We start from the raw sequence: 27242 nt of genomic DNA on the forward strand, positions 1-27242 counted from the left end.
ATTCCCGTTGGTGGAAGAGGAACATCTTTGTGGAGATGATGGAGATGATAAGTCTTTCTATAGGAGATGGTCACTCTCAGACCTTGAGCCACCAGTCAGCCTGTCTAACAAACAAGATCTCCGCTGTTATATTACAGAACAGAACTCGTGTACGGTGGGCAGGGAGTTGAGGTCATCGTCTTTGGCAATGACAGCTTCTCACTGAGAACGAATGACTCAGGCTGAACGCCCGGTGGTTTTCCGACTGTTGATTGAACACAGACTCATCTCTTGATGGATGAACGTCTTGAGGACAAAAACAGTCATCGGCTGAGACATTGGTCATTAGATTTTCCATGAGGAGACATACATTGGCGGCTGTGTGAGACATAGAACGGGTGATGAATTCGCAACCTGTAGGAATAGGAAAAACCACTGTCTGCTCTGCAGTGCTGGGTCACTCTACCTAAACAGGCAGCACAGAAATACGCTAGGTTTTAAGAGCAGTATCCTGAGAGCATCTTTCCAGCTCTCAACGTGTTCACCCCCCTAGAACTGAGCACAAAGAAGTGATTGTTCATCACTTTCTCTTTCTCTTCAGCCTGAAGGCCCTATATCCATCTAATGACAGAGTTCCTTGAAGTGTCCTGTAGCCCCACGTCTGCTGTAAATAGAGTGATTTTCCGTGCCTTCCCTTCCATGCTACTGAGCTTTAATCCACACTTGTGCTCTTTGTCACTAACTGATGCAGGAGTCGCCTTGGCGCCCCACGATGGAGTCAGCCCCCGGCAGTAGCTGCCTCCCTCTGTCTGCACCAAGCTGTGGGGTTGAGTGAGCGCTGGACCCAGGGGCACAGCCACGTGTTTGCAGGAAACCCAGCACCTTCTGAAGCAGCCCTGTCTCCACCCTGTGCTCAGGGCAGGGCAGCACATGCACAGTCTCCACAGGCAGAGTCCAGGCTCCCCACCTCCCTTCTCACTCCCAGTGGCCCTCCGACCCGCCTAGGGGGCTGGTCTCCCCCGCAGAGGGTCCCAGGATTGGGGCACCCAGTCTGGGGTTCAAACCGCTCACTCCCCAGGACAGATCTCACCCATAAAAGTTCCCATTTCCTCTGCGTCCTCTCCCAGGGCCGCAGGCCCCAGCCTGAAAGCCTCTCTTCCCTCCTCCCCGATTCTGGGTGGGTCTTCTTTCAGTCTTGATTGTAAGGGGTCCTCCCACCGGTTTCCAGCTAGTTTGCCGTAAGAGCTGTTCCACCTGTAGTTGTATTTTTGATGTGTTTGCGATGGGAGGTGAGCTCCATGGCCTCTTACTCCACCATCTTGGTTGGTCCTGACAGTTTCCTTTCTGTCTGTGCCTCGAGGTCATCCAAGAACCAGTGACTGCGCTGTCTCAGCCACCCACACACCAGACGAGATGGTGTATGATGGTGTGTGAGAGTGTATGATGGTGTATGACAGTGTATGGTGGTGTATGAGGTGTTTGATGGTGTGTGACAGTGTATGATGGTGTATGAGGTGTATGATGGTGTATGACAGTGTATGGTGTTGTATGATGGTGTATGATGGTATATGACAGTGTATGATGGTGTATGATGGTGTATGACAGTGTATGATGGTGTATGACAGTGTATGATGGTGTATGAGGTGTATGATGGGGTATAACAGTGTATGGTGGTGTATGAGGTGTATGATGGGGTATAACAGTGTATGGTGGTGTATGAGGTGTATGAGGTGTATGCTGGTGTATGACAGTGTATGGTGGTGTATGATGGTGTATGATGGTGTATGACAGTGTATGATGGTGTATGAGGTGTATGATGGTGTATGACAGCGTATGGTGGTGTATGAGGTGTATGATGGTGTATAACAGTGTATGGTGGTATATGAGGTGTATGGTGGTGTATGAGGTGTATGATGGTGTATGAGATGTATGATGGTGTATGGTGGTGTATGAGGTGTATGACAGTGTATGATGGTGTATGAGGTGTATGGTGGTGTATGAGGTGTATGACAGTGTATGATGGTATATGACAGTGTATGATGGTGTATGAAGTGTATGGTGGTGTATGAGGTGTATGACAGTGTATGATGGTGTATGAGGTGTATGATGGTTAATGAGGTTTATGGTGGTGTATGAGGTGTATGGTGGTGTATGAGGTGTATGACAGTGTATGATGGTGTATGAAGTGTATGGTGGTGTATGAGGTGTATGACAGTGTATGATGGTGTATGAAGTGTATGGTGGTGTATGAGGTGTATGACAGTGTATGATGGTGTATGAGGTGTATGATGGTTAATGAGGTTTATGGTGGTGTATGAGGTGTATGGTGGTGTATGAGGTGTATGACAGTGTATGATGGTGTATGAAGTGTATGGTGGTGTATGAGGTGTATGACAGTGTATGATGGTGTATGAAGTGTATGGTGGTGTATGAGGTGTATGACAGTGTATGATGGTGTATGAGGTGTATGATGGTTAATGAGGTTTATGGTGGTGTATGAGGTGTATGGTGGTGTATGAGGTGTATGACAGTGTATGATGATATATGGTGGTGTATGAGGTGTATGACAGTGTATGAGGTTTATGGTGGTGTATGAGGTGTATGGTGGTGTATGAGGTGTATGACAGTGTATGATGATATATGGTGGTGTATGATGTGTATGACAGTGTATGATGGTGTATGAGGTGTGTGGTGGTGTATGAGGTGTATGACAGTGTATGATGGTGTATGAGGTGTATGGTGGTGTATGAGGTGTATGGTGGTGTATGAGGTGTATGACAGTGTATGATGATATATGGTGGTGTATGAGGTGTATGACAGTGTATGACAGTGTATGATGGTGTATGAGGTGTATGGTGGTGTATGAGGTGTATGGTGGTGTATGAGGTGTATGGTGGTGTATGATGTGTATGACAGTGTATGATGGTGTATGAGGTGTGTGGTGGTGTATGAGGTGTATGACAGTGTATGGTGGTGTATGGCACCTCAGAGCAGCGAGCTTCCGGGAGCTGGTATGTGGGTCAGATAGATACTTGCCTGACCCACGGATCTATCTGAAATCAGCTTACGTAACTCCATGCTGATTTTTTTTTCAGAACCCTTGATTTCCAAAGCCATAACCTTAGGACTGAATGAAAGCAAGAAGAGATTAAATATACAGCTATACACTTTTTCAGCCGCTCTTTTTTTTTCCCATACTCTACATCAAACCCAGTTTTCTGTCCCAAGGATTCTTTTTCTTTTCAATTGTTATAAAATGGACATAAAATTTACCATTTTCCCCATTTTTCGGTGTACATTCACATTGCTGTGTAACCATCGCCACCGTGGACTCCAGGACTTGTTCATCTTGCCAACTGTGTCCCCACTGAACCCACTCCCCATTCGACCCTCCCCGACCCCCAAACCCACCACCCCGATTTCTGCCTCTATGTAACTGTTTTAGGTCTTTGTATAAGTGGGTTTGTGTAGTATTTGTCTCTTTGCACCTGGTTCATTTTACTTGGCACTGATCCTCCAGTTTCATCCATGTTGTAGCATATGTCAGGATTTGCATCCTTTTTAAGGTTGAATAATATTGCATTGTGTGTGTGTAATGTGTCTCCCATTTTGTTAATTCATTCATCTGTCAATAGACACCTGGATCGTGTCTGCCTTTTGGCTGCGGCAAATGTGTTGGCCTTGCCACTGTGAACACGAGTGCATATGTGTGTGTGAGCCTCTCCTTTCACTTCTGTGTGCATGTCCTGAAGTGAAGCTGCCGGAACAAGTGGTAATTCTGTGTTTGGAGTTTTGAGATCTCACCATGTGTGTCTCAGGAATTCTCAATATTTCCAGGAATCACTGAAAAGAGTGGATGACCTAAGAACACAGGTCTGTTTTAATGCCATTTTGACAGTACCACCCAGGCAATTAAACCTAAAGAAAAAAATATAGGTATGAAACAGCAAATTATACACAATTCTCTTTCTTTAAATAGAATTGCTTCTGGTTGGTGGCCTGTGACTACATCATGCAGAAGTGGCTGGAGAGATGACCTAATTTAGAAAGTCTTTTAAGAATGATCCAGCATAAAATTTACATTTGGGAAATCTTGTGTGGCACTTTGAGAGGTTAGCTTCTATCCCCAGGAATGCCCTGTGATTGAAGATTTCTGTTCTGCCTCCTCACTGGATAATTCTGTCCTGCCCTCCTTCCTTACAACCATCAGACCGCACTAGGACACCAAGAGACGAGATGGTGTGTGATAGTAGCAGGAGAACCAGGTCCTATTCCTCTGCCGTGCACAGGCCTTTATTCTTTCTGAGTTTCTTTATTAGTTAAATAAACAAGATAAATGTGTGAAGATAGTGCCAGTGTTGCCTTTGGTTCTAAAATCCATCAGTGCAGATGTCCCCACACCATCCCTGGTGCTCAGGGAATTTTACCAAAGTTGGCCCATGACACGCATTAAACCTGCTAGCTTTTCCATCTTCCTTTCTCTCTTTTCTGTAGAAACGGTGACTTTCTCAGGTTTGGTGATGGTCCAGTGAAATCCCTTGTGGCACCAGTTTTACTTAATTTTACTTCATACGACTTTTCCGAAAGTACTTCTTGAACACCTACACAAAGCTCTGTGGTGGTTGGTTCAGACAGAAACACGAAAGCATCCATGATGCTCAGAATCCAGGACTTGAGATCAGACTGTTTATCAACCTGAGAAGCACTGAGAAAATTGTATCAAAAGGAAAACAATGAATTAAAGGGCCAGGGAAGGCGTCAATGGTCTCCTAGGAGAAAAGGACCACATAAACTGATTCAAGAAAATTAAGGGTGTATGTCATGAACAGTATGACTGGTTCCCATAAGTGAGAGAAGCAACAGGGCTAGTCTCTTTGGGGAAGAGCAATTATTTATTCACTTGACAAGATCCTATACTTTGTTGTAGCACATGGGGTGATGGTTACAACCCAGAGTCTTGTAAGAAATATAGCACACATGAAATTCAAAAGTAAAATGGAAATATTTGTCAATGGTTTGAGTAAATGGAAAATAAAATAGAAACCCAAGCAGAAATCAAATCGTCAGATTTGCAGAATTGGCTCTCCTGTTTGAGCAATAATTGGTGGCACTTCTAAAGGACATGGGGCTCAGATGGCTCTGTGGTATAGTTCATTTTAGCACTTTGGTGACTTTTGTATTATGACAAAATGTGTTTGGTTGTTCCAGAGCACCAAACTGTCACCTGATTTTAAGTTCCACTTACATGCTTTCATTCTTTTCTGTATCACAATATTTTTTTTCCTTTTGAAATATCCACTATGCATTGGCTATGTGAAAATACATCAAAACATAATATAACCTGGTCTCTCCCCTCAGAGGAGAAAAATACAGGCATCGTGAAAGGAAGAATATGAACTGAGGGTGCTGGAGAAAGTGGGGACTAAGGTCACTGTCTGTTTTTAGCGATGTTTAATTCAAGGAAGCTCACCCACAGTCACCTATTTGACGTTCTAAGTTGGAATCACAGTTCAGCCACGCTGCTGCGGGGAGGGACGAGAGCACAGGAAGAGGCCAGCACAGGGAGCGCCTCAGACAGTCTCGGCGAGTGAGTCAAAGGGAGTAAGTAACCCACTCAGGGTTTGGGAGGCTGGCCGTTGTTCATAAATCAGATGCTTTGGCACTCGTTGGGTAGGGGTGTGTGTGTGCGCAAGTCACATAAAAGTTACTAATGTTGATCTAGTTGACAGTATTTCATTATGTAGAATAAATAAGGTATAAGCAAATATCGTATATTAATGCATATATGTGGAACCTGGAAAAATGGTACAGATGATCTTGTTTGCAAAACAGAAATAGAGACACAGATGTAGAGAACAAATGTATGCATACCAAGGGGGTGGGGAGTGGGATGAATTGGGAGACTGGGATTAACACATATACACCAGATACTATGCATACAATAGATACCTAGTGAGAACCCGCGGCAGAGCCCAGGGAACTCAGAGCTCTGCGGTGACCTAAACGGGAAGGAAATCCACAACAGAGGGGCTATATGTGTACATGTAGCTGACTCACTTTGATGCACAGCAGAAACTTGGCGTAACATTGTAAAGCAAATGTGCTCAATAAAAATTTTTTAAAATATTGTTTAGGGGAGGAAATTTTACTTTATAATTTTGTAGTGTTGAGAGTAGGGGAAGAAAGCTTTGGCTACTTAGTCACACCTAGCCGATTGCTGCACCATACCTGTTTACTACCATCACTTCATGGCAAATAGATGGGGAAGCAGTGGCTGACTTTATTTTTCTGGGCTTCAAAACCACTGCAGATGGTGATTGCAGCCATGAAATTAAAAGACGCTTACTCCTTGGAAGGAAAGTTATGACCAACCTAGACAGCATATTAAAAAGCAGAGACATTACTTTGCCTACAAAGGTCCATCTAGTCAAGGCTATGGTTTTTCCAATAGTCATGTATGGATGTGAGAGTTGGACTATAAAGAAAGCTGAGTGCAGAAGAATTGATGCTTTTGAACTGCGGTATTGGAGAAGACTCTTGAGAGTCCCTTGGACTGCAAGGAGATCAAACCAATCCATCCTAAAGGAAGTCAGTCCTGAATATTCATTGGAAGGATTGATGTTGAAGCTGAAACTGCAATACTTTGGCCACCTGATGTGAAGAGCTGACTCATTTGAAAAGACCCTGATGCTGCGAAAGATTGCAGCTGGGAGAAGAAGGGGACAACAGAGGATGGGATGGTTAGATGGCATCACCGACTCAATGGACATGAGTTTGGGTAAACTCTGGGAGTTGGTGATGGACAGGGAAGCCTGGCATGCTGAGGTTCATGGGGTCGCAAAGAGTCGGACACGACTGAGCGACTGAACTGAACTGAACTGAGTGTGCACATGTAAACTGTAACTTCATTGCTGAAAGCAAACACGAACAAGCAAAACAGGAAAAGGGGAAAGTAGTAGAACTTTAAAAAATCCATTCCCTAAGAAACTAAACAGATACTTTACTGCAAGTTACAGTTTTCAATATCATTTACCCGGCACCTCTGCTCTTCAGGGGCTTCCCTGGTGGCTCAGCTGGAAAAGAATCCGCCTGCAATGCGGGAGACCTGTGTTCAATCCCTGGGTTTGGGAAGATCCCCTGGAGAGGGGAATGGCTACTCACTCCAGTATTCTGGCCTGGGGAATTCCATGGACTGTATGGTCCATGGGGTCGCAGAGAATCGGACACGACTGAGTGACTTTCAGTTCACTTCATTCATTTCTGCTCTTCAGAAAGGCAGCTCTTGTCCATGAGATGCAGTGATGACCTTTGTCTGCTCTTGCTGTTGTTCAGTCGCTAAGTCTTGTCCGACTCTTTGCAACCCCATGTCTGCTCTACCCACAGCTATAAACTGAGCTGAAAGTGCCCATCAGCTCAGGGGACAGGACTCATTACTGACCAAATATTGCTGCATTGTCTGTGACTGAGATGCATACCTTTACAATGAGTGCTACTTACTTTGCCACTCATAAACACAGTGTCTTTCACCACAGAAGACTTGAAACACTATTCATTGATTTTGTGGATGGCTATGATACTACAACCTAAAGATTAGTTGAGCCTTTTTCTATGTTTGTTAAATTACAGTGCAGTCAATCTTTTGAGCAAGTTGACTGGCTGCTTCTTAAATTGCTCTCTTTATCGATGGCATCCATGGAATATAATCATGGGATTTACAATCCTGACGATTCAAGTTTAGTTATCTTCTTATTTCAGATGCACTAGCATGAAGCTTTTATCCCTTAAATCAAGTCAGGATTGTTATTTTTAAAAACTTTTGGTAAGTATGAAATTTTGTTTCTGGCAACACTAACCTTATTAATTCATGAACACCTTAACTCTGCTGAAGTTGAGATAAGCCAGTGTTCATATACCAGGTTATGTCACTTGCCCTGATATGATTATTAAACCACCACCCACCTTGCACTTTCAAGTGTCCTGGTTGAGATGAAAAAGCACACAGTCATACTGGGGATATGTGAAGTAGAAGGGCTATAGCAATCCTTGACCTTCAGGTTAGAGTTACATCAGGTCCCACATGTAAAGCATTCCTATGAAGTCCTAGGGATTTTCACTGGACTACACAGATGTTGGTTGTTTGCTGTCAGGCAGCGCTGGTAGTAAAGAATCTCCCTGCCAATGCAGGACACACGAGAGACACAGGTTCAATCCCTGGGTCAGGAAGATCCCCTGCAGGAGAAAAATGGCAACCCACTCCAGTATTCTTGCCTGGAAAATTCCATGGACAGAGGAGCCTGGCGGGCTAGAGTCCACGCGATTGCAAAGAGTCAGACATGACCGAGCAACTTAGCGCACAGTGCAATACTGTTAGTAGAACTCAGTAGTATTTAATAGTTACACATGGACATTATCCTAATGTCATGTAAAATAGGTGATATTCATACCCACATTTTTTTTTCAGATGGTCACCTTTTTAAAAATATTTACTTATTTGGCTGGGCTGGGTCTTGGTTGCAGCATGCAGCATCTTCAGTTGTGGCATGTGGACTCTAGTTCCCTGACCAGAGGTCGAACCTGGCTCCTGCATTGGAAACTTGGAGTCTTAGACGTCGGACCACCAGGGACGTCCCTCAGATGAGACTCTTGAAGCCCAGGAAGTCCCATAATCTGTGTCAGGATGCACAGTTAATTGCTAAGAAAGGTGGAGTTTTCCAGCACTTCAGGTTAGCTATCTACTGTCAGAGATGTGTTCTCACTTCACTGCGATGAATGCAGGGACTTCCTCGCCTGTAATTACGAGGACACGTTAATGACTGGTCTGTGACAGCTGCTCCACCGATGAAGCTCAGGGGCATAACCCAGGCACCCCCAGCTTTCAGACGGGTTGGTTCTGGCTCTAACTGGCTGAATCTTCTCTAACCATCCCAGCCAAGTCTCTGCAGTTCAGAGCTGGAAGGAACAGGGTCTTTGGTCAGAGCAGTGTGGGAAGAAAGAGGTGGATTTATAATAATGATGTCATTTGGGAATCTTGGGAGGCCCCTTACTTGGAGGAGGAGCCTTCCCCGGTGGCTCAGTAGTAAAGAATCTGCCTACAATGCAGTAGCCACAGGAGACACGGGTTTGATCCCTGGGTGGGGAAGACTCCTTGGAGGAGGGCATGGGAACCCACTCCAGTATTCTTTCCTGGAGAATCCCATGGACAGAGGAGCCTTGCGGGCTATAGTCCATAGAGTCGCAGAGAGTTGGACACGACTGAAGCGACTCAGCATGCAAGCTCACACGCATTTGGAAGAGAAGCTGGGCAGCAGGGCTGAACCTCCTCAACACAACAGCCCCTCGAGCATCTAATTAGGCTTCCCCGTCTACCTGAGCAGACAGACCCAGGCGACCACTCAGCCTGGGGAGAGACCTGCCACCGACAGACCCTATTTGTCACACACACCGTCTGCTTGAAAGAAACAGCCCACCAGTATCCACTGTGTAATCAGGCATTTTGAGGCTTGACAGTCGCAAATGAGCAGGTCAGACGGAGTGAGTGATTCCTTCAAAGGTACCTGCCTCCTTTCCCCGTGAGAGTGAAAGAACCACTAATCATTTGTTACCTTGCTTTTCCACCCCAGTGAATAGAGAGAAGGCTGATAGGATTTTCTTCATTCTGTATAGGTATCGATACACCCTGCCCGCTCCTTATATTTTGACATTTTTTTTTTTTGCTCAAGATCAGAAGGACAAGTGTTATGCAGAGACAAGCTTTTTAAGATAGGATTCTACCCTCAGTTCTCCTGGAGTATCATTCATAACATTTCTCTACAAATAAAATAAAATAATAGGCAAATGTTGAGTAGGAAGACAACCCTTTCTCCTTTTCAAAGATTAGAGTGTTGCAGGTGGAAATAGCATCCTATGTTTATTCGAGTTACTTTTTCATTTTTTTCTTACTTTCAAAATATCTTCATATGACAAATTTCAATTTTTATTAGTGACTACCCTTTCTGAAAAATAAGGCATTTTAATATTGAAAATGAAAGATTAGGGGATAAAGTAGCCTCACTCAGGAGAACAGAGCCGTGGGGCTAGAACCAGTCTCTGTCCCTAAACCCAGAAATTAGATATGATCTTTATTACTATTAGATTCATCTCTGAGCAACAGAAAAAATGAAAGCAGTGCTGGTTTAAACAAGATAGAAATTTGTCTGTTAAATTTACTTTTCTCTCACATCAAAGTCAAGAGGGAGGATCTATGTTCTGTCTGTTTTGGTCTTACATTCCATTTCCAAGTTCACAAAAGGCCCAGAATGGCTGCTGTAGCTCCAGCCACCATAAACGCCTTCCTGCTAGCAGGTATGGAGAAGGAGAGGAGAGCAGCATGCTGTGTCTCCTCAAGGACACTGCCTCTGTATTTATGGCAGACCAGTCTGTGGCAGAGCCCGAAATAGAAGCCAGATTTCCAGGCTCCTATTCCAAGCTTTTCCCAACAATCTGTCTGCTACCCTTGGCATTTTCATCAGATTTTTTTTGAAGGAAGACGCTCAGATTTCTGTGTTTCAACATTCTTTAGTCTTTGCCAGTAGAAGGTGATTTTTCTCCTGGATGCCTGGATAAAGTAAGGTGGTCATTTCAGTTCAACCTGTAGGTACTTGTATTCACTAATTTGTTCCATAATAGTCATTTAGGGTGAACCTGAGTTTACTTTCTGCAATAGTCTTCTGCCCTAACGTAAAGTCTGCTGACAATTAGGTTATTCAACAAATGTCTTCTATACTTGTACTGGAATATAGCTATTGTCATCAAATCTCTGTTGATGAAAGTATGCAGACAATTTAACATTGATTCAGCTCTCACCATAGCCTCCAACGAATAAAAATAAATGGAAAAAAAATTAAAGCTTATAACAATGATCAAAAAATCAAAAATAAATAAATAAAGTGATAGCCCACAGAACTATGAATAATACCACTTTTTTGAGAAGTAATTGCTGATTTACTAATAAGCTATGGCATTGGAATGATATAAACAACATGTTTCACTGACTAGTGAATTTCATAATCCGTTAATAGTTCAGGACTTTTGAAGATATCTTATTTTGATACAATTTTATATTCTAAAAAATAGTGATATTTAATCTGTAAGTTGGCTTATTTCTAAACAAGTTGATAGCCAAAATTACATTTCAAGTGATTCAGTGATTTTCTTTTCATAGCCCATCTGTGAAATGTTGTCCATATCTTGCAAATAAAGAACTTTATTGAAGAAGAGTATTTTAAAGGTAAAAATCATGAGGCTCATGATTTTATGTTAATATAAAATAAACATCTGTCGAAGATTTTATTTAGCTCACAAATTAAGGTGAGAACCAGTAAGATCTGAAGAGAAGGGTAAAAAAAAAAACAAACCATATGTAGCCAATCACAGTACTGAAATGAATTTGCTGGGAAATATTTGACAGCGTTAAATACAGAAAGAAGTGCTTTTTGCTTTTTGGTAAGATTTCCATATAATAAGCTGTTTGAAAGTCTAAACATGATGCTTTGGAGACACATACAAATTGTTCCCCGTAAGAGGAATGAAAATTTAAAAGATTTTTAGAAGCTATCTGGGCCATCCATTAATCAAAGACGAAACTGGGCAATCTCCGATCCTGTGATGAAAACTCAGTGAAATGTAAAGCCACTCCTGTCATCTTTGAAATGCAGATTCTTTCCTAGTACTGTCCAAGCTGAGAGCATCATTTGTTGGAAGGTACTTGTCGATGTAATTACCCAAGCTGTAAAGGGGATCTTGCGGTGTCATTTCATCATAATTTGAAGCCCACAGAATTTAATCACCCACTGTTCTGCATCCATCCACTTCCCCATCTCCACCCCCAGACAACCCAGCTCTTTGTTTCCAAGATTTTAGATTTTCCAAAGCAAATGCCTCCTAATCCCCTCCAGTGTGAAGAACACAGATCCCTGCTTCATTCTTGAAAGGGGGAAGGGAAGCACCGCCCGCAGTCCTGTTTCTTCTCATTCTCAGGGTCCTGCAGGAAGCCGCCAGGCTGTCCTGCCACAGACGGGGAGCTGCAGGTTTGAATCAGGAGGGCTGTGTGAGCCCTGAGCCAGAGGGAACGGATTAACCAGCCAGCAACTCTCGAGTCTAACCTCACTTCGTGCTGTGGATTAAGCAGGGCCTGCCCCAGGCTGCAGGGTCAATTCTCAGAATCTCAGCATCATGCTGTCTGGGTTGTGTCCTTGCTGGTGGGGACTGTGAGTGCTGTTAGCATTTAAGGAATGGAATTAGAAAAGCTTGCTCTCTTAAAAGACAAATTTGAGCCCACATTGCCTCCCTGTGACATTTTTGTAATATAAACCAGAAAAAAGAAAACCCAGAGTACAAAAAAAAAAAATTTTCTTCAATTTTTTAGAGTGCCTTGGCTACTTCAGACCTAAACACACAAGTTAAAGAGCAGTCCTCCCCCAGAGCTTCTGGACAGATGACCTAGGGTTAAAGTTAGGGTTAGGATAATGGAGGCAGATTCTTTACCATCTGAGCCACCAGGGAAGCCCCCAGTAAATAATTCACCTACAATGCCCTCAAGAATCCACCTGTAATGCAGAGACCCCGGTTTGATTCCTGGGGCAGGAAGATCTGCTGGAGAAGGGACAGGGTACCCAACTCCAGAATTCTTGGGCTTCCCTTGTGGATCAGCTGGTAAAGAATCCACCTGCAATGTGGGAGACCTGGGTTCAGTCCCCGAGTTGGGAAGATCCCCTGGAGAAGGGAAAGACACATCACCAAACTGGGTTTTGATGAACATCCAGACTTAAACAGCCCTGGGAAGTCCCATGCCACAGCACATCTGGAGTCCCAGTTAGGAAAAGGTCCCAGGCAGTGTGTCTGCTCCTCGTGTGAGACTTCAGAGATTGGAGTTAGAGGTTCCCGCTTATAATCAATCCCAGGACGCAAACTTACATTATCATCAGTCTGTGAACGAATCACTGCCCAGGTTTCACATTAATGCTGTTTGTTGTGTAAAACTTGGCCTGTTGTCAAGCCTGGGACTTGGTTAGCCAGGCCCCCTCCAGGGGTCCCTCCAGGGGCCCCACGATCTCAAGATTCACCCTCTATCTTATCTATGGCCCTCAAGTCCTGCACTCACAGTAGGCAGTCACTCACAGTCACTCAGTCAGGCAGCAGCGTCCAGGCAGGTTAGAAGCAAGGTCAGGGAGCTGTTCTTCTTTGTCTCTGAAGCCTAAACAAGACTATTTATTTAATTTCCCTGACAGAGCCTTTTCTCATTGGTTTCTGAGCCATTTGTCATGGTCCTAACAGAATTTGATAGCTTCCCTGATAACTTCCTTGGTTTCCAGGGGCTTCCCAGTTGGCACAGGTGGTAAAGAACCTGCTGCCAATGCAAGAGACTTAAGAGACTGGGGTTCAGTCCCTGGGTCTGGAAGATCCCCTGGAGGAGGGCATGGCAACCCACTCCAGTATTCTTGCCTGGAGGATCTTATGGACATAGGAGCCTGGCGGGCTATGGTCCATAGGGTCGCAAAGAGTAGGTCACGGCTAAAGCAACTTAGCATGCACGCACTGGTCTCTAGGGTAGCTCCTATCCCAGACCTGGAATCAGCCATTTACTGAAGGAATCCTGATTTCCTTTGCTGGGCAGTAGAATTTCTAGACTACAGTGTGGATGTTAGGGATTTATATTTTATGACCATCATATGGTTATTGACTGTTATAGGAAATATATGCTGTGTATTGGCTTCCCAGGTGATGCTAGTGGTAAAGAACCCGCCTGCAAATGCAGGAGACATAAGAGACTTGGGGTGTGATCCCTGGGTCATGAAGATCCCCTGGAGGAGGGCACAGCAGCCCACTCCAGTGTTCTTGCCTGGACAATCTGATGGACAGAGGAGCCCAGTGGGCTATAGTCCATGGGGTCAGAGAGTCGCACATGACTGAAACGACTTAGCACAACAACGTGCTGGGTATGATTTGAATATATATGACTAGAAATAAATTATATCTGAGAAAAAGGGCAATAAATGGAAAGGACATTGTTTCTATTAGCATTGTTTAAAATTGAAAGAAGATAATCATGAGAAAAATCAAATCTACTACATTTATTATGTACACTATTTGTTTCAGTAATTAAAAGCTATTTCTATGCATTGATTCTTTGTGATATTGATATAATCAGGATTAATATGCTCCTCAAATCCAATCAGCATATACAAATTGTACTTGGCAAAGACAAGTAAATTATCTCAGTTTTTAAGAAATCTATTGCACCATAAAATGCCATACATTTTTAACATTTTCACCATGGATAAGACTTTCAAAAACTGCTAATAATGTAGTATTGTTAGGCAAAAGTAAGCAAAACATAAAATTAGCTTATATATTATACTGTAGCTCAACGGTAAAGAATCTGCTTTCGATGCAGGAGACCAGGGTTCGATCCCTGGGTCGGGAAGATCCCCTGGAGAAGGGAATGGCAACCCACTCCAGCATTCTTGCCTGGAGAATCCCATGGACAGAGGAGCCTGGCAGGCTACAATTTGTGGGGTCGCAAAGAGTCGGACATGACTGACTGATTAACGCACACACGTTATACTCAAAGTGAAGGACTGAATTTTATCTTATTTTTGGCAGAGTACATAAAATAATTTATTGCATTGCTATATATTTTTGTATCACAATTTGGGGAAATAAAATAAAAAATAACCATCTTCTGCTAGCTACCAATGCAACTTTATTTCTTTAACTTTTTAGCTCTGAAGAATTCCTAAAGCACACAGAACAACTAAATTACTGGTGTACTCTGAGTGGAAAGCACTGGATAGTGAGCATGTGAAGAAGGAACTAGCCAGTGGGTGGTGAAGTGTGAGATTTTCTTTGGGAAAAGCCTTTTCCTAAGAACCTCGACATGTTTCTTGGCATCCCTGTTGAGCATAGCTTTTTGTTTTCCCTCCCTATCCTCAAGGCTTTCAGATGCACTCCTTCTGTAACAGGTAACTCCTTGTAACTCCATGTAAGATGTAACTCCTGTAACAGAGCTGGGAATAAAATAGCTGTAACAGAATCTCACAAAGAGGCACAAAAGGTATAATTCGAGAAAACCACCACATACCACATCCATCTTTCTTTCAGCCCAGAGTCCTGCCTGTTGCTCCACAAGTAACTTAGGTGTCTGGTGACTCAGACTCGTGATGGGATGAATTTGTTAAGCGCATCACACATTTTTTAGCACCTACTTTCATATCAGTCGTTATGCTAAGAGTTAGAAAATCGAACAGGTATGGGCTCTGCCCTTGAGAATTATGACTCTACTGGGAGAGACAGAGTTTCAGTAGCAAATAAGCAGTGTGCTGCGATGAGCACAAAACAGGATGAGCAAAGTGAGGGTCAGCAGAGAGGGAGGACTTTGTGCCCGGCAGAGGCACGAAAACTCTTCCTGAAGGGGAGACCGTCACGCCGAGCCCAGGAAGACTGTCCCTGGCAGGGCCGGGAGAAGGGCACTGCACCCAAGGCGGTGGCAGGAAGCATCAGAGAGGAGCGGGAGGCAGGGCTTGTTCAGATGCTTACTGGGGGATGGTGGGAAACTAAGACGAGAAGAGAAACCCAGGCCAGGACATGAAGGGCTTCCAATCGAGTGTCAGACTAAGAAGTTTGGCCAAAGTAGTCTTGGCCCAGGAGCCAGGGAAAGAAGTTTTGAAAAGCAAATGTGGCCTGGTCCAGATAGGATGGAGGGCCCTGCTGGGAGGCCCTGCAGCAGTCCCGGTGAGGGTGATGGCCACCCAGCCCTGGGCAGGACCATCGCAAGTGAAGCGTTAGAGAGGAAGGATGAGCAGGAGAGGGGGAGAGTGAAAGTGTTAGTCGCTCAGTCGTGTCCAACTCTTTGCGACCCTGTGGACTGTAGCCCACCAGGCTCCTCTGTCCATGGGATTCTCCAGGCATTCTCTGGAGTGGGTTGCCATTTCCTTCCCCCGGGGATCTTCCTGACCCAGGGATCAAACCCACGTCTCCTGCATTACAGGCAGATTCTTTACCATCTGAGCTAGCAGGGAAGCCCAGGGTATTGGGAATGAGGGACAAACAGGAGTCACAGGTTGGGGAGGGGCAACCTAGGAGTGGGGGAGTGGGAGGTAAGAACTATTGGGTTTAAGATGGGCTTAGGGATCTATTAATGTTATACAACACCGGGAATACAGTTGATACTTCTTGTAGTAACTGTAAACAGAACGTAACCTTTAAAATTGTATAAAATTTTTTAAATAATAAAAATTTAAAATTCTAATAAAAACATTTATTAATGGAATGTAAACAGTTCTTTCAGGGAAAATTTTTTTAAGAAAGGAGACAAAGGTGACTCCAAATCCTTTTCTCAAATATTGTTGACAGCTGACATACACCGAGGGCTTATCTTGAGCCTGCCTTGTTTTAAACACATTGTGTATATTTGTGTATCATCTCATTGACTCCACAGTGAGCAATAGAAGGTTCATACTGTTATTTCATCTATCTTATCATGCGAAAGAGAAGTTATCTTTAAAAAGCATTGTTAGGAAGAGAAAAATTCAGTTAAAAAATAAAGTTGTAAGTCTCCAGGAAGATAGGAAATTTCTATACTTGCATTAATAGTCAAAAATGTATAAACCACTGTTTGGGAGATTTCCAGGAGAGAATTACTCAAAACATTCTACTAGAAAATTTCAATACTTAAGCAAAGACCGAGCACGCAAAAAGTTAGCTAAGTGAGAGTCAATTTAATGAGACAGGCAACATGCTTAATTCATGACCACATAGAGAACTCCGCATTTACAATTAGAGAATATATGTTCTCTCAAGAAACTCTTCCAAAACTGGGCCATACGTCAGTCCATAAACCAGTCTCAACAAATTTGAAAGAATTAATAATACAGATTTTTCTGACAACTGGTAGTAAATAAGAGTGTTTTGCATACATCTGCAGATTGGAAACTCTCAGTAACAGGTGGAAGAAGAAATTGTGACAGAAACTAAAAATGCATAATACTAAGCAGTAGTGAAAATACTTTTCTACCCATTAAAACTGACAGACTCAAAGTAATTAAGAACATTTATAGCACAGTTGTGATTATGTTAGAAAAGAAGAAATGCTGAAATTAACAAGATCAGTATCAAACTTAAAAGTTAAGAAAAAGAGAGTGATGAGATAAGAGACCTGGAAGTAATGAAATTGAAAGTATAGGTACAGTATTATCTCCATCTGACCCATGAACCACACATGCATGAAGAGAAGCCCAGCAGATCAACTGAAGATAAAATATCTGAACTGAGAGTGAAGCTGCTCTCCAGAAAGGCAAAGTTGGCCATCCATGTTTAGCAAAGAAATTACCTGCTATAGCAAAGGAGACAACAGTCATTGGAGAATATTAACAAAACCTAGTAGAAGTTGGACTGTAAAGAAAGCTGAGTGCCAACGAATTGATGCTTTCAAACTATGGTGCTAGAGAAAAGTCTTGAGTCCCTTGGAGTGCAAGAAGATCAAACCAGTCATTCCTAAAGGAAATCAACCCTCAATATTCATTGGAAGGACTGCTGATGAAGCTGAAACTCCAATCCTTTGTCTACCTGATGCGAAGAGCTAACTCATTGGAAAAGACCCTATGCTGGGAAAGATTGAGGGCAGGAGGAGAGGGGATGACAGAGGATGAGATGGTTGGATGGCATCACCGACTTGATGGACATGAGTTTGAGCAAGGTCCGGGAGTTGGTGATGGACAGGGAGGCCTGGCGTGTTGCAGTCCATGGGGTCGCAAAGAGTCGGACACAACTTAGTGACTGAACAACAACAAAACCCACAGTGTCCAGAAATTAATTCATGATGTCTAGGAAATAATGAAAAATTACCTTACATACAAAGAACCGAGAAAGAATGGAAGACACTCTCAACATAAAAGTCATTGAATCTGATCGTGAAATGAACCTTATTTTGGAACTGAGAGACAAGGATTTTATAAGATTCTTTAATTGTCCTCAATGAGTTAACGTGATCATGTTTTTAATAAATGAAAATCCCAAAGGAAAACCTCAGCAGAAAAATAGAAATAATAAAAGGAACTGAGTGGACATTCTTAAACAGAAGAACACAGATTCTTAAATTTTTAAATTCACTGTGTGGATTTGATAGTCAAATAATTGTGACAGAGCAAAGACAAAGTGACTTTGATGATAGATCAATAGAAATGATTTCAATAGAAATGATTCAAGGTGAACAGAGAGAAAAAAATTCTTTAATGATCAGAGCATCAGAGATTGTTAGATAACATCAGGGTGCCCAATATATGGGAAATTGGAATACCAGAAGGAGAGGAGACAGATAAAGGAGTAGAAAAATTACCTGGCAAATAAATAGCTGAAGATTTGGTGAAGATATAAATTTGCAGATACAAGATGCTCATTAAACATCAAACAGACATGACGCAGGCCCCCTCTAAAGTGCATCATAGTCAAACTGCTGAAAACCAAAGACAGCAAATAAATCTGAAAAGCAGCAAAAGTGCACAGAAATGACATGCAGGGAAATAATTCCGTGAATAGTTGACTTCTCGTTAGAAACCATGGTGACCAGAAGAGAGGGGAATGGAACTTCCACTAAAAGGGAAAAAAAAACAACATTAATCTAGAAATCTGTATTAAGAGAAATACCTTTCAGGAATGAAGGCTAAAGGAAAAGACTTTTAGACATAACAAAGTTAAAAGAGTTGGTTGCCAGCAATTCATATAATCAGAAATCCTAAAGAAAATTCTTTAAGAAGTAGGAAAATGATATCTGATAGAAACTCATATTTTTGATAAAATTATTACCATCAGTAATGGTAAATAGTGGATAAATGCAAAGGACAATATTTTTCTTTTTTGCTTTTTCTTCTTAATGCCTTTATAAGCTATGATATTGTTATAAACAATAATTATAACATTGTCTTGTGGAATGTATAAAGTATTGATGTAATACACATAACAGTTACCACAGGATAAGACTGTAAATGGACCTGAAACCTGAAAGGTTTCAACAGTGTATTTTATGAGAAGTGGCATGATTAACTCTTTGTAGATGCTGCAAAGTTGAGTACATATTACAATCTCTAGGACAACCAGTAAAAAAAAAAAAAAAAAAAAGCAAAGAAATACAGCTAAAAATAGGGAAATTAAAATTGTAAAAATTATTCAAACAATAAAGTGAAAATCAGGAAATAAGAAAGAGGAAGGCAAGAAGTAGAGGAGAGAAGTAGAAAGCAAACACCCCTCCCCCCCCGAAAAAGATTACAGACCAAACTCGGTCATATCAATAATTTCATTAAATGTACATCCAGTACGTTTACCAGGATAGGCCACATCTGGGGCCACAATAATATCTTAATGAGCTTTAAAAGGCTAAAATCATGTACAGAATATTCTTTGATCTAATGAATTTAAATTAAAAATCTGTAAAAAATAAGAAGACCAGAATACATATTTGGAAATTAACATATTTCTCAATAATCATTGGGTCAAGCAGATTTTACAGGGAAAATTAGAAGTAATTTGAACTGAATAATAACATAATTTAGCATATCAAAATTTGTGAGACGTAGCTAATACCATGCATGAAGGGAAAGTTTTAGCTTTAATAGTCTTACTAAAAGGAGGGAAAATGAAACCAAAATTCTAAGCTTCCATCTTAACAGATTAGAAGAAGAAGAGAAAATTAAAGGCAAAGCAAGTAGAAGAAAGGAATAAAAAAATAAAAGAATGTCATTCTGTGGAGCAGAATTTTAAAAGCATAGAAATGATAATACCACTGGAATTAATCCTGTCTGCACAGCGTTTTTCATTCATCAACTAATTACTGCGTGAAATGCCTTTACCTTCATACCGGCTCAGTGTTACCCTACTCAGAAAGATAGTATTATTTCTTTTATAAAAAATTTTATTTGAGTTTAGTTGGTTTACAGTGTCGTTATTTCAGGTGGACAGAAAAGTCAGTCAATTACACACATACATATATAGCCACTCTTTTTTCAGTTGTTTTCCCGTTTAGTTTATTACGAAGTATTGAGTAGAGTTCCTTGTGCTATACAGTGGGTTCTTATTAGTTATCTTAATTTTATGTACAGTGGTGTACATGCGTCAGTCCCAACCTCCCAATTATTATTTCTTCTTTCCATTGTGCGCTCTGCCTCCTGTCCACCTACTATCCTTTCAGAAAGTTTCAGTTCAGTTCAGTTGCTCGGTCGTGTCTGACTCTTTGTGACCCCATGCACTGCAGCACGCCAGGCCTCCCTGTCCATCACCAACTCCCGGAGTTCACCCAAACTCATGTCCAGGTTGAGTCGGTGATGCCATCCAACCATCTCATCTTCTGTCATCCCCTTCTCCTCTTGCCTTCAATCTCTCCCAGCATCAGGGTCTTTGCAAATGAGTCAGCTCTTTGCATCAGGTGGCCAAAGTATTGGAGTCTCAGCTTCAACATCGGTCCTTCTGATGAACACTCAGGACTGATCTCCTTTAGGATGGACTGGTTGTACCCTTTCGTTTATAGTATATATACACAGCACACAGACACTACATGCCTATAGTGTATAGGCACGTATAGACAGATGCCTACATGCCTAAACACACACACACCCCACACTTCTACATGCATACCATTCAGTGGAATGGCTCTATTAATTTTTTTTTATTTTTTTAATGTTTGATTGGAGAATAATTGCCTTACAGTATTGTTGGCTTCTGCCACACACAGTGTAAATCAGCCACAAGCACCCATAAGTCCCCTCGCTCCTGAGCCTCCCCGCACGCCCCATCACATCCCACTCCTCTGGGGAGTCACAGAACACCAGGCCCCTTGTGCCCGTGTAGCCGCTTCCCGCTGGCTGGCTGTTTTACACATGGCAGTATATATGTGTCAGTGCTACCCTCTCGGTTCATCCCACCCTCTCCCTCCCCCACTGTGTCCAAAGTCTGTTCTCTATGTCTGTGTCTCTCTTCTTGCCCTGCAAATCAGTTCATCAGTTCCATTTTTAGGAAGATATCTGGAATCTCAGTTGATTTACAAAGGACCAGTGTCACTGAAGGTACAACGTATCGAGTCAAAGATACACATGAGGGCAGAACTTCCGGCTCCTCCAGAAGTAGCAGAGGGTCCTGGGGACCAAATGGAAGCAAGCCTGCAGGATGTAGATGTGTGCGCATACAGATTATGCGTGTGTACATATAGAGATTTCACCCTAACGTTTCAGATATGGGAAACCAACCCCTTTAGTACCACCCACCTTCCAACTCTTGTGGTAGCAGGCTCCATAATCTGCTCATCCATGTGTTCCACTCCAAAAAATTCTAGGATGTTCTAAAGATTGTGTGTACTTGTACTTTATATGTTTGCAAGTAGAGCAGGAGACATGATTCAGAGAGGAGCTTCGTGTGCGGTTATATGGCGAGGAACTGAACATATTTCACCATATCTAATGGACCCCTCGATGAAACATGGGATATGTTTTTGTTGGAGCTAGTCAGTTCACTTTACCTAAATATCTGTCAAAAGCTAGTGAGTTCCTTGGTGTCTCACGCTGCTTTTTTATTTCCTCTGTTGTAGATAAAGAATTCATCTACAGAGAGCAGAAAGGAAGTGTGATACTGCGGAATGTTGAAACAAATACTTCTACAGTGTTAATAGAAGGCAAAAAAATTGTAAGTACTCCCTTTAATGACCAGGATAATTTCAGTTTTCCCGCCTTCGAGTCAATAAAGCAGAAAATGACTTTAGGTTTCAACTTATAGTATAGCCAAGCAGAAGCAGTAAATTTGTAATACTACAGACTGAGCAACTAAAGATAATGTGAAACTGAAACCACACTAATTTAATAAGATGAAAGCTTAGTTCCTCTAAGTGTATGGTAAGTTTCTCTGCAGGTGTTGGAAACAAGTGTTGCATGTCATATATAATTGAAAGACAAGTCCTAAGGCTTTGCACATTTACAGAACAATTGGGGGTGATGCAGAGAATCCTTCAGGATGGCTTGGTCAATCTCATTTTTTAAAAAACGCATCCTCACATGCACAGGGAATATTAATTTAGGCACTGACAATACTTACTCTATAATGACATTAAGTGATGTTTATGCTTTGGAACAAGGATGGAGTCGATATGAATGCCAGTACTTCATCATTGGGAATACCTGTTTTCCCAAAGATAATGACATTAAGATTTGGAGCTCTTGTACAGTTAATGGTATTTATTGAAGAATTGACTGAAGTTATGTACCAGAAATCAATTTAAAGAGCATCAACTCTTTTTTTTTTTTCACATATGTTCACGCTCATTTTTAGAAGGAATCAATCTTCAGCTTTAGGGAGTCTATCCTTTTCTTGTCCAATATGCTGAAAGGAAGTCGCAGGAAGAAACTAAGGCAAGTCTGTTAAAAGAAAGACTTGAAACAGACCAAGAATTTGCAGTCAGAACAGTCATAACAAGCATCTGGTGTGAATCAGAAACACAAGGAATCCTGGAATTCTGGGATCTGGGGATCAGAGCCCACGGGGTGGGGAAGAGCTGCCTGGTTTTACAGCTAAGGATCCTGAGCCCAGTAAGGGTGTGAGCTTGTGGAGTGCGCTGGGTGAGGACTCGGGCTGGTCCCCAGAGCCTCCATCCCAGACAAGAAAGGATGAGAGGACTCTGTGCCGCCCCCTCCCACCCACACAAATGCTGCCCCACCTTCTCCAGAACACAAAGCTTGCCTTTTGAACACTCTTCATTTCTTTTCGGCGTAGCGATACCATGTCCTTTAAAAGTAAGCATTTTAGTGGTGTTTAGAATGAAATGGATCCCGCCCTTTACAGAGACTGTTTGCAGATGTGAGGGAGGCCTGGAATAGCTGTATGACGGTATAATTCCCAAAACGACAGGTTTATTGAATTCAATAGTATTCTGGCAAAGTAGGACCTGACCCAGAAAGAATGAATGCGCCTGCATTTTTTTGTGTGAAAAAACCATCTGTGATAGAATGACTGCTCTCAGAAAAGCTGATTCAACTCACTTAAAAATACAGTAGCTGCAGAAATGGTTCTCTAATAATAATCGAGAGGAGAAAGTAACGGGACTGTTGCTGAGGGTAAGTACGTGTTAGTGTCAAGACAGTGCCGATACTTCCTGTGAGGACATCGGTTTGCCGACAGCAGGTGCTGTCCCTACAGCTACATGAGACTAGGAATGGCCTTCTCTTTCTCGGATCAATACCTTGTGACAGATTGTGTATTGTAACTCATGTTGTTTTAGCCAAGTAATAAAGCAACTTGGAAAACATCTTAGGTAAAGAAAAAAGGAAGAACTCTTCTTGAAAATCGAAAGGCGTATCCTCTATAATGAAATTTCTTCTTAATGTGTCATTTATTCACTCACATCAGAAACATTTGTTGAGTGCCAAAGGTATACATACATTCTGATTAATACTGTTCATGATCAATCCAGTTTATTCCTGGCTCAAAGCTGCATGTAAAGACTCCTATAAACAGACCTTAGATCAGTTCAGTTCATTCTCTCAGTTGCGTCCAACTCTTTGCGACCCCATGGACTGCAGCACGCCAGGCCTCCCTGTCCATCGCCAACTCCCGGAGCTTACTCAAACTCATGTCCATTGAGTCGGTGATGCCATCCAACCATCTCATCCTCTGTTGTCCCCTTCTCCTCCTGCCTTCAATCTTTCCCAGCATCAGGGTCTTTTCAAATGAGTCAGCTCTTTGCATCAGGTGGCCGAAGTATTAGAGCTTCAGCTGCAGCATCAGTCCTTCCAATGAACACCCAGGACTGATCTCCTTTAGGATGGACTGGTTGGATCCCCTTGCATTCCAAGGGACTCTCAAGAGTCTTCTCCAACACCACAGTTCAAAAGCATCAATTCTTCGGTGCTCAGCTTTCTTTATAGTCCAACTCTTACATCCATACATGACCACTGGAAAAACCATAGCTTTGACTAGACAGGTCTTAAGAGGAAAAGTCACTGGCGGCCTGCATCATCATTTAGAACATAGAAGCTCTGGATTTAAGTTCTTCTGAGCCAGTTAAACTTCTGGTTCTTCAGTGCCTCCTTCTGCAAATTGAAGCCGATGGCGCGGTCCAGCCTTGAGGTGGCTGTCTGTCACGTGTATTTTCGTGAGCAGACGTGAAGAAGGGGGTGCACAGTGCTCTGAGGGGTTGGGGTCAAGGGATCCTCCGCTCCCAGTAGGGTGTGTGGACTGCAGAGAGCAGGAATGCAGGGCAGTGACTCTGGTCTGATTGGCCCTCTCCCCTTTGCGATGATGGCTCACCAAGCAGCCTCTCCTCATTTGAAACTCAGAAGCTTGAGATTGTTTCAGTGATAAAGGTAAGCTGAGAGAGAGAACTGTGCTCCCTGTGAGGCTACCTGTCATCTTTAGGTTTATCTTAAAATGACCCAGAACTAGAGGAGGAGACAGTGAGTGCCTGGGTCAGGAGTTTAGACTAGTAACCTGCAGTCTGACCCCTGACCTCATTCTCCATCCCCAGCCTCACAAGCAAGGGCACATGGGTACCCCAGCCCACTGGCCTTAAGCATCGTCCTGGCACCTTGGCTTCTGTGACTGGCTCTTCCCCAGGATGGATCAATGGAAGGGAATGAGGCTGAATGCCACTCACACTAGCCAATTCAGCAGAAGGGCTTTATAGATCTTTGATGATTATGCAGATGAGAGCTTGCGCTGTGCTGGGCTCAGCTGGAGGGGTCTCACTTGCCCCCCAACAACTTCCTTTAACAAAAGGAGTTCATTTGTCCCTTCTCACACCTTCAAATGGTAGAAATCAGATCATGAACTGTTTCAGAATTCCACAAATAGCTTAAGCTGTGCGCTCAAGGAGACATTTAGCCTTCTATGGTAATTCCATCCTGCTTCGTACTGTTACTTGCATTCTTTGGGGTTTTTTATATTATTTTCTAACAGATATTTTCAGATCCTTATTATTTGGTAGTGTATATTTGATGTGACATGATAATTGACTTTAGGAAGCATTTACCAAAATATCTTGGCCAGGGGACTTCCCTGGTGGTTAAGACTGCCTTCCAATGCAGGGAGTGCAGGTTTGATCCCTGGTCGGGAAGCTAAGATCCCACATGCCTTGCAGCAACCCCTCAAAAAAAGCAGAAACAATGTTGTAACAAATTCAATAGAAACTTAAAAAATTATTCCACGTCTGAAAAAAATCTTTTAAAAAAAAATCTTGGTTCACTTTCTGATTTTTTGAATACTTCTGAGGTGTTCCGTTTAGATTTCTATGGGAAATGAAATCACAAGCACATGTCTCAGAGCCGGGGACATGCTGCTCAGCTGTAAAGCTCATTGGAGGCAGGTTTAGTTCTGCCTGGTTTAGTTTTGTCTCTTCCACGGTGCTGCACTGTGACCTGCACACAGTAGGTGCTCCATAACTGTGTACCGTGTGAATGAATATGAAAGATCACAAAACAGGAGTGAGCCGTCAGTCTCCCGGAGCATCAGTGCGGTAAGGATGGGGGCGGTCCCTGACCCAGCTCCTCCCCACGTTGGCATTGCTGTCTGCCTGGGAGCGGCAGGCCTTCAGGCAGCTGTGGAAGCTCCGTGCATCCTCTCCCGCCTCCCAGGAGCGTTTTCTGGATGACATGAGAAGACAGACGTGGCAGACTGGGATGTGAGTGTCAGTCAATGCAGCTCAGGATTGTGAGAGAGCCCCGCTGGATCAAGGCTCCGGCAGGATGCCCAGGGTCACCAGGTCAGCAGTGGTGGCCGGAGAATTAGCATCCTGGGCTTTGAGCCGCTTCCCTGTAGGAGTTGGGTCTAGGCTGTGTCCCACAGTGAGGCGGGTGCGTTCCCTCCAATTTCTAAAAATGAAGTCTAAGCCAGCTTTCAGGTGAATTCTGTGCATGCAGCCCTCATTTTACTGAGCTTTGCAGATGCTGTGTTTTTTCCACAAATTGAAGGTTTGTGGCCACCTACGTCAAACAAGTCTTCTGGTGCCATTTTCCCAACAGCATTTGCCCACCGTGTGTCTCTGTCACATTTTGGCAGTTCTCACCATACCTCAGATTTTTCATTATATTTGTTATGGGGAACTGTGATCGGTGATTTTTGATGTTGCTATTGTAATTGTTTGTGGGGCCCCCTGGGGAGCACCCATATAAGGCAGCAAACTTAACTGAAAATGTGGTGTGTGTTCTGACCACTCCCCACTCCCAGCCATTCCCCTGACTCCCTCTTCTCTGTCTCTCTGTTCCCTGAGACTCAACAGTATTGAAATTGGGCCAGTTAATGGCCCTGCAAGTTCCTCTAAGTATTCAAGTGTAAGGAAGAGTCACATGCCAGGCCTCTCACCTTAAATCAAGTCAGAAGTGGTGAAGCATAGTGAGGGAGGCTCCTCGAAAGCCAAGACAAGCCGAAAGCTAAGCCTCTGTGGCCATTGACCCATGTTGTGAACGCAAAGGAAGAGTTCCTGAAGGAGGTTAAAAGTGCTCCTCCAGTGACCACACGAATGATATGAAAGCAAAATAACCTCATTGCTGTCGTGGAGAAAGTTTTAATGTTCTGGACAGAAGATCTGAACAGCCACCGCGTTGCCTTAAGCCACAGTCTAATCCGGGCAAGGCCCTAACTCTTCAGTTCTGTGAAGGCTGAGACAGGTGAGGAAGCTGCAGGAGGAAGTCTGAAGCTGGCAGAGGCTGGTTCATGAAGTCTGCGGAAGGAAACCGTCTCTCTAGCGTCCAGTGCAGGGTGAAGCAGCGAGTGCTGATGCAGGAGCTGTAGGTCATGCAGAAGACCTAGGTAAGATAATCAGGGAAGGTGGCTACAGCAAACCACGGATTTTCAATACATTGGGTTGGCCAAAATCCCGGTAGATGGACCAGATGAACTTTCTGGCCAGCCCAATAGATGAAACAGTCTTATGTTGAAAGAAGACACCGTCAAAGACTTTCATAGCTAGAGAGAAGTCAATACCTGACTTCAAAGCTTCAAGGGACAGGCTAACTCTCTTGTTGAGGGTTAATGCAACTGATGACTTTCACTTGAAGTCAGGGCTCATTTACCATTCCAAAAAGTCCTAGGGCCCTTAAGAATTAGGCTAAATCTACTCTGCCCTGTGCTCTATAAACAGAACAACAAAGCCTGGATGATGGCTCATCCGTTTACAACATGGTCTACTGAATATTTTAAACCCACTGTTGGGACCTACTGCTCAGAAAAGAAGATGCCTTTCAAAATATTACTGCTCATTGACA

The 27242-nt window shown here is 43.0% G+C and overlaps 1 protein-coding gene across 7 annotated transcripts in view; it reads left to right on the forward strand.

Moving 5' to 3' along the window:
- DPP6 (dipeptidyl peptidase like 6) overlaps window positions 1–27242 on the forward strand; it is a 1059086-nt gene that overhangs the window by 739945 nt on the left and 291899 nt on the right. For all 7 annotated transcript variants that reach the window (XR_006268646.1, XM_043463957.1, XM_043463959.1 and 4 more), the window contains exon 4: window positions 21584–21678. Coding sequence is in view for 6 of the 7 variants with exons in the window: in XM_043463957.1 (XP_043319892.1) it covers window positions 21584–21678 (95 nt within the window). In the remaining variant the exon portion in view is untranslated. The remainder of the gene's footprint in view (window positions 1–21583; window positions 21679–27242) is intronic.

The sequence above is a fragment of the Cervus canadensis genome, chromosome 3, assembly GCF_019320065.1.
Source record: "Cervus canadensis isolate Bull #8, Minnesota chromosome 3, ASM1932006v1, whole genome shotgun sequence".
Lineage (NCBI taxonomy): Eukaryota > Metazoa > Chordata > Mammalia > Artiodactyla > Cervidae > Cervus > Cervus canadensis.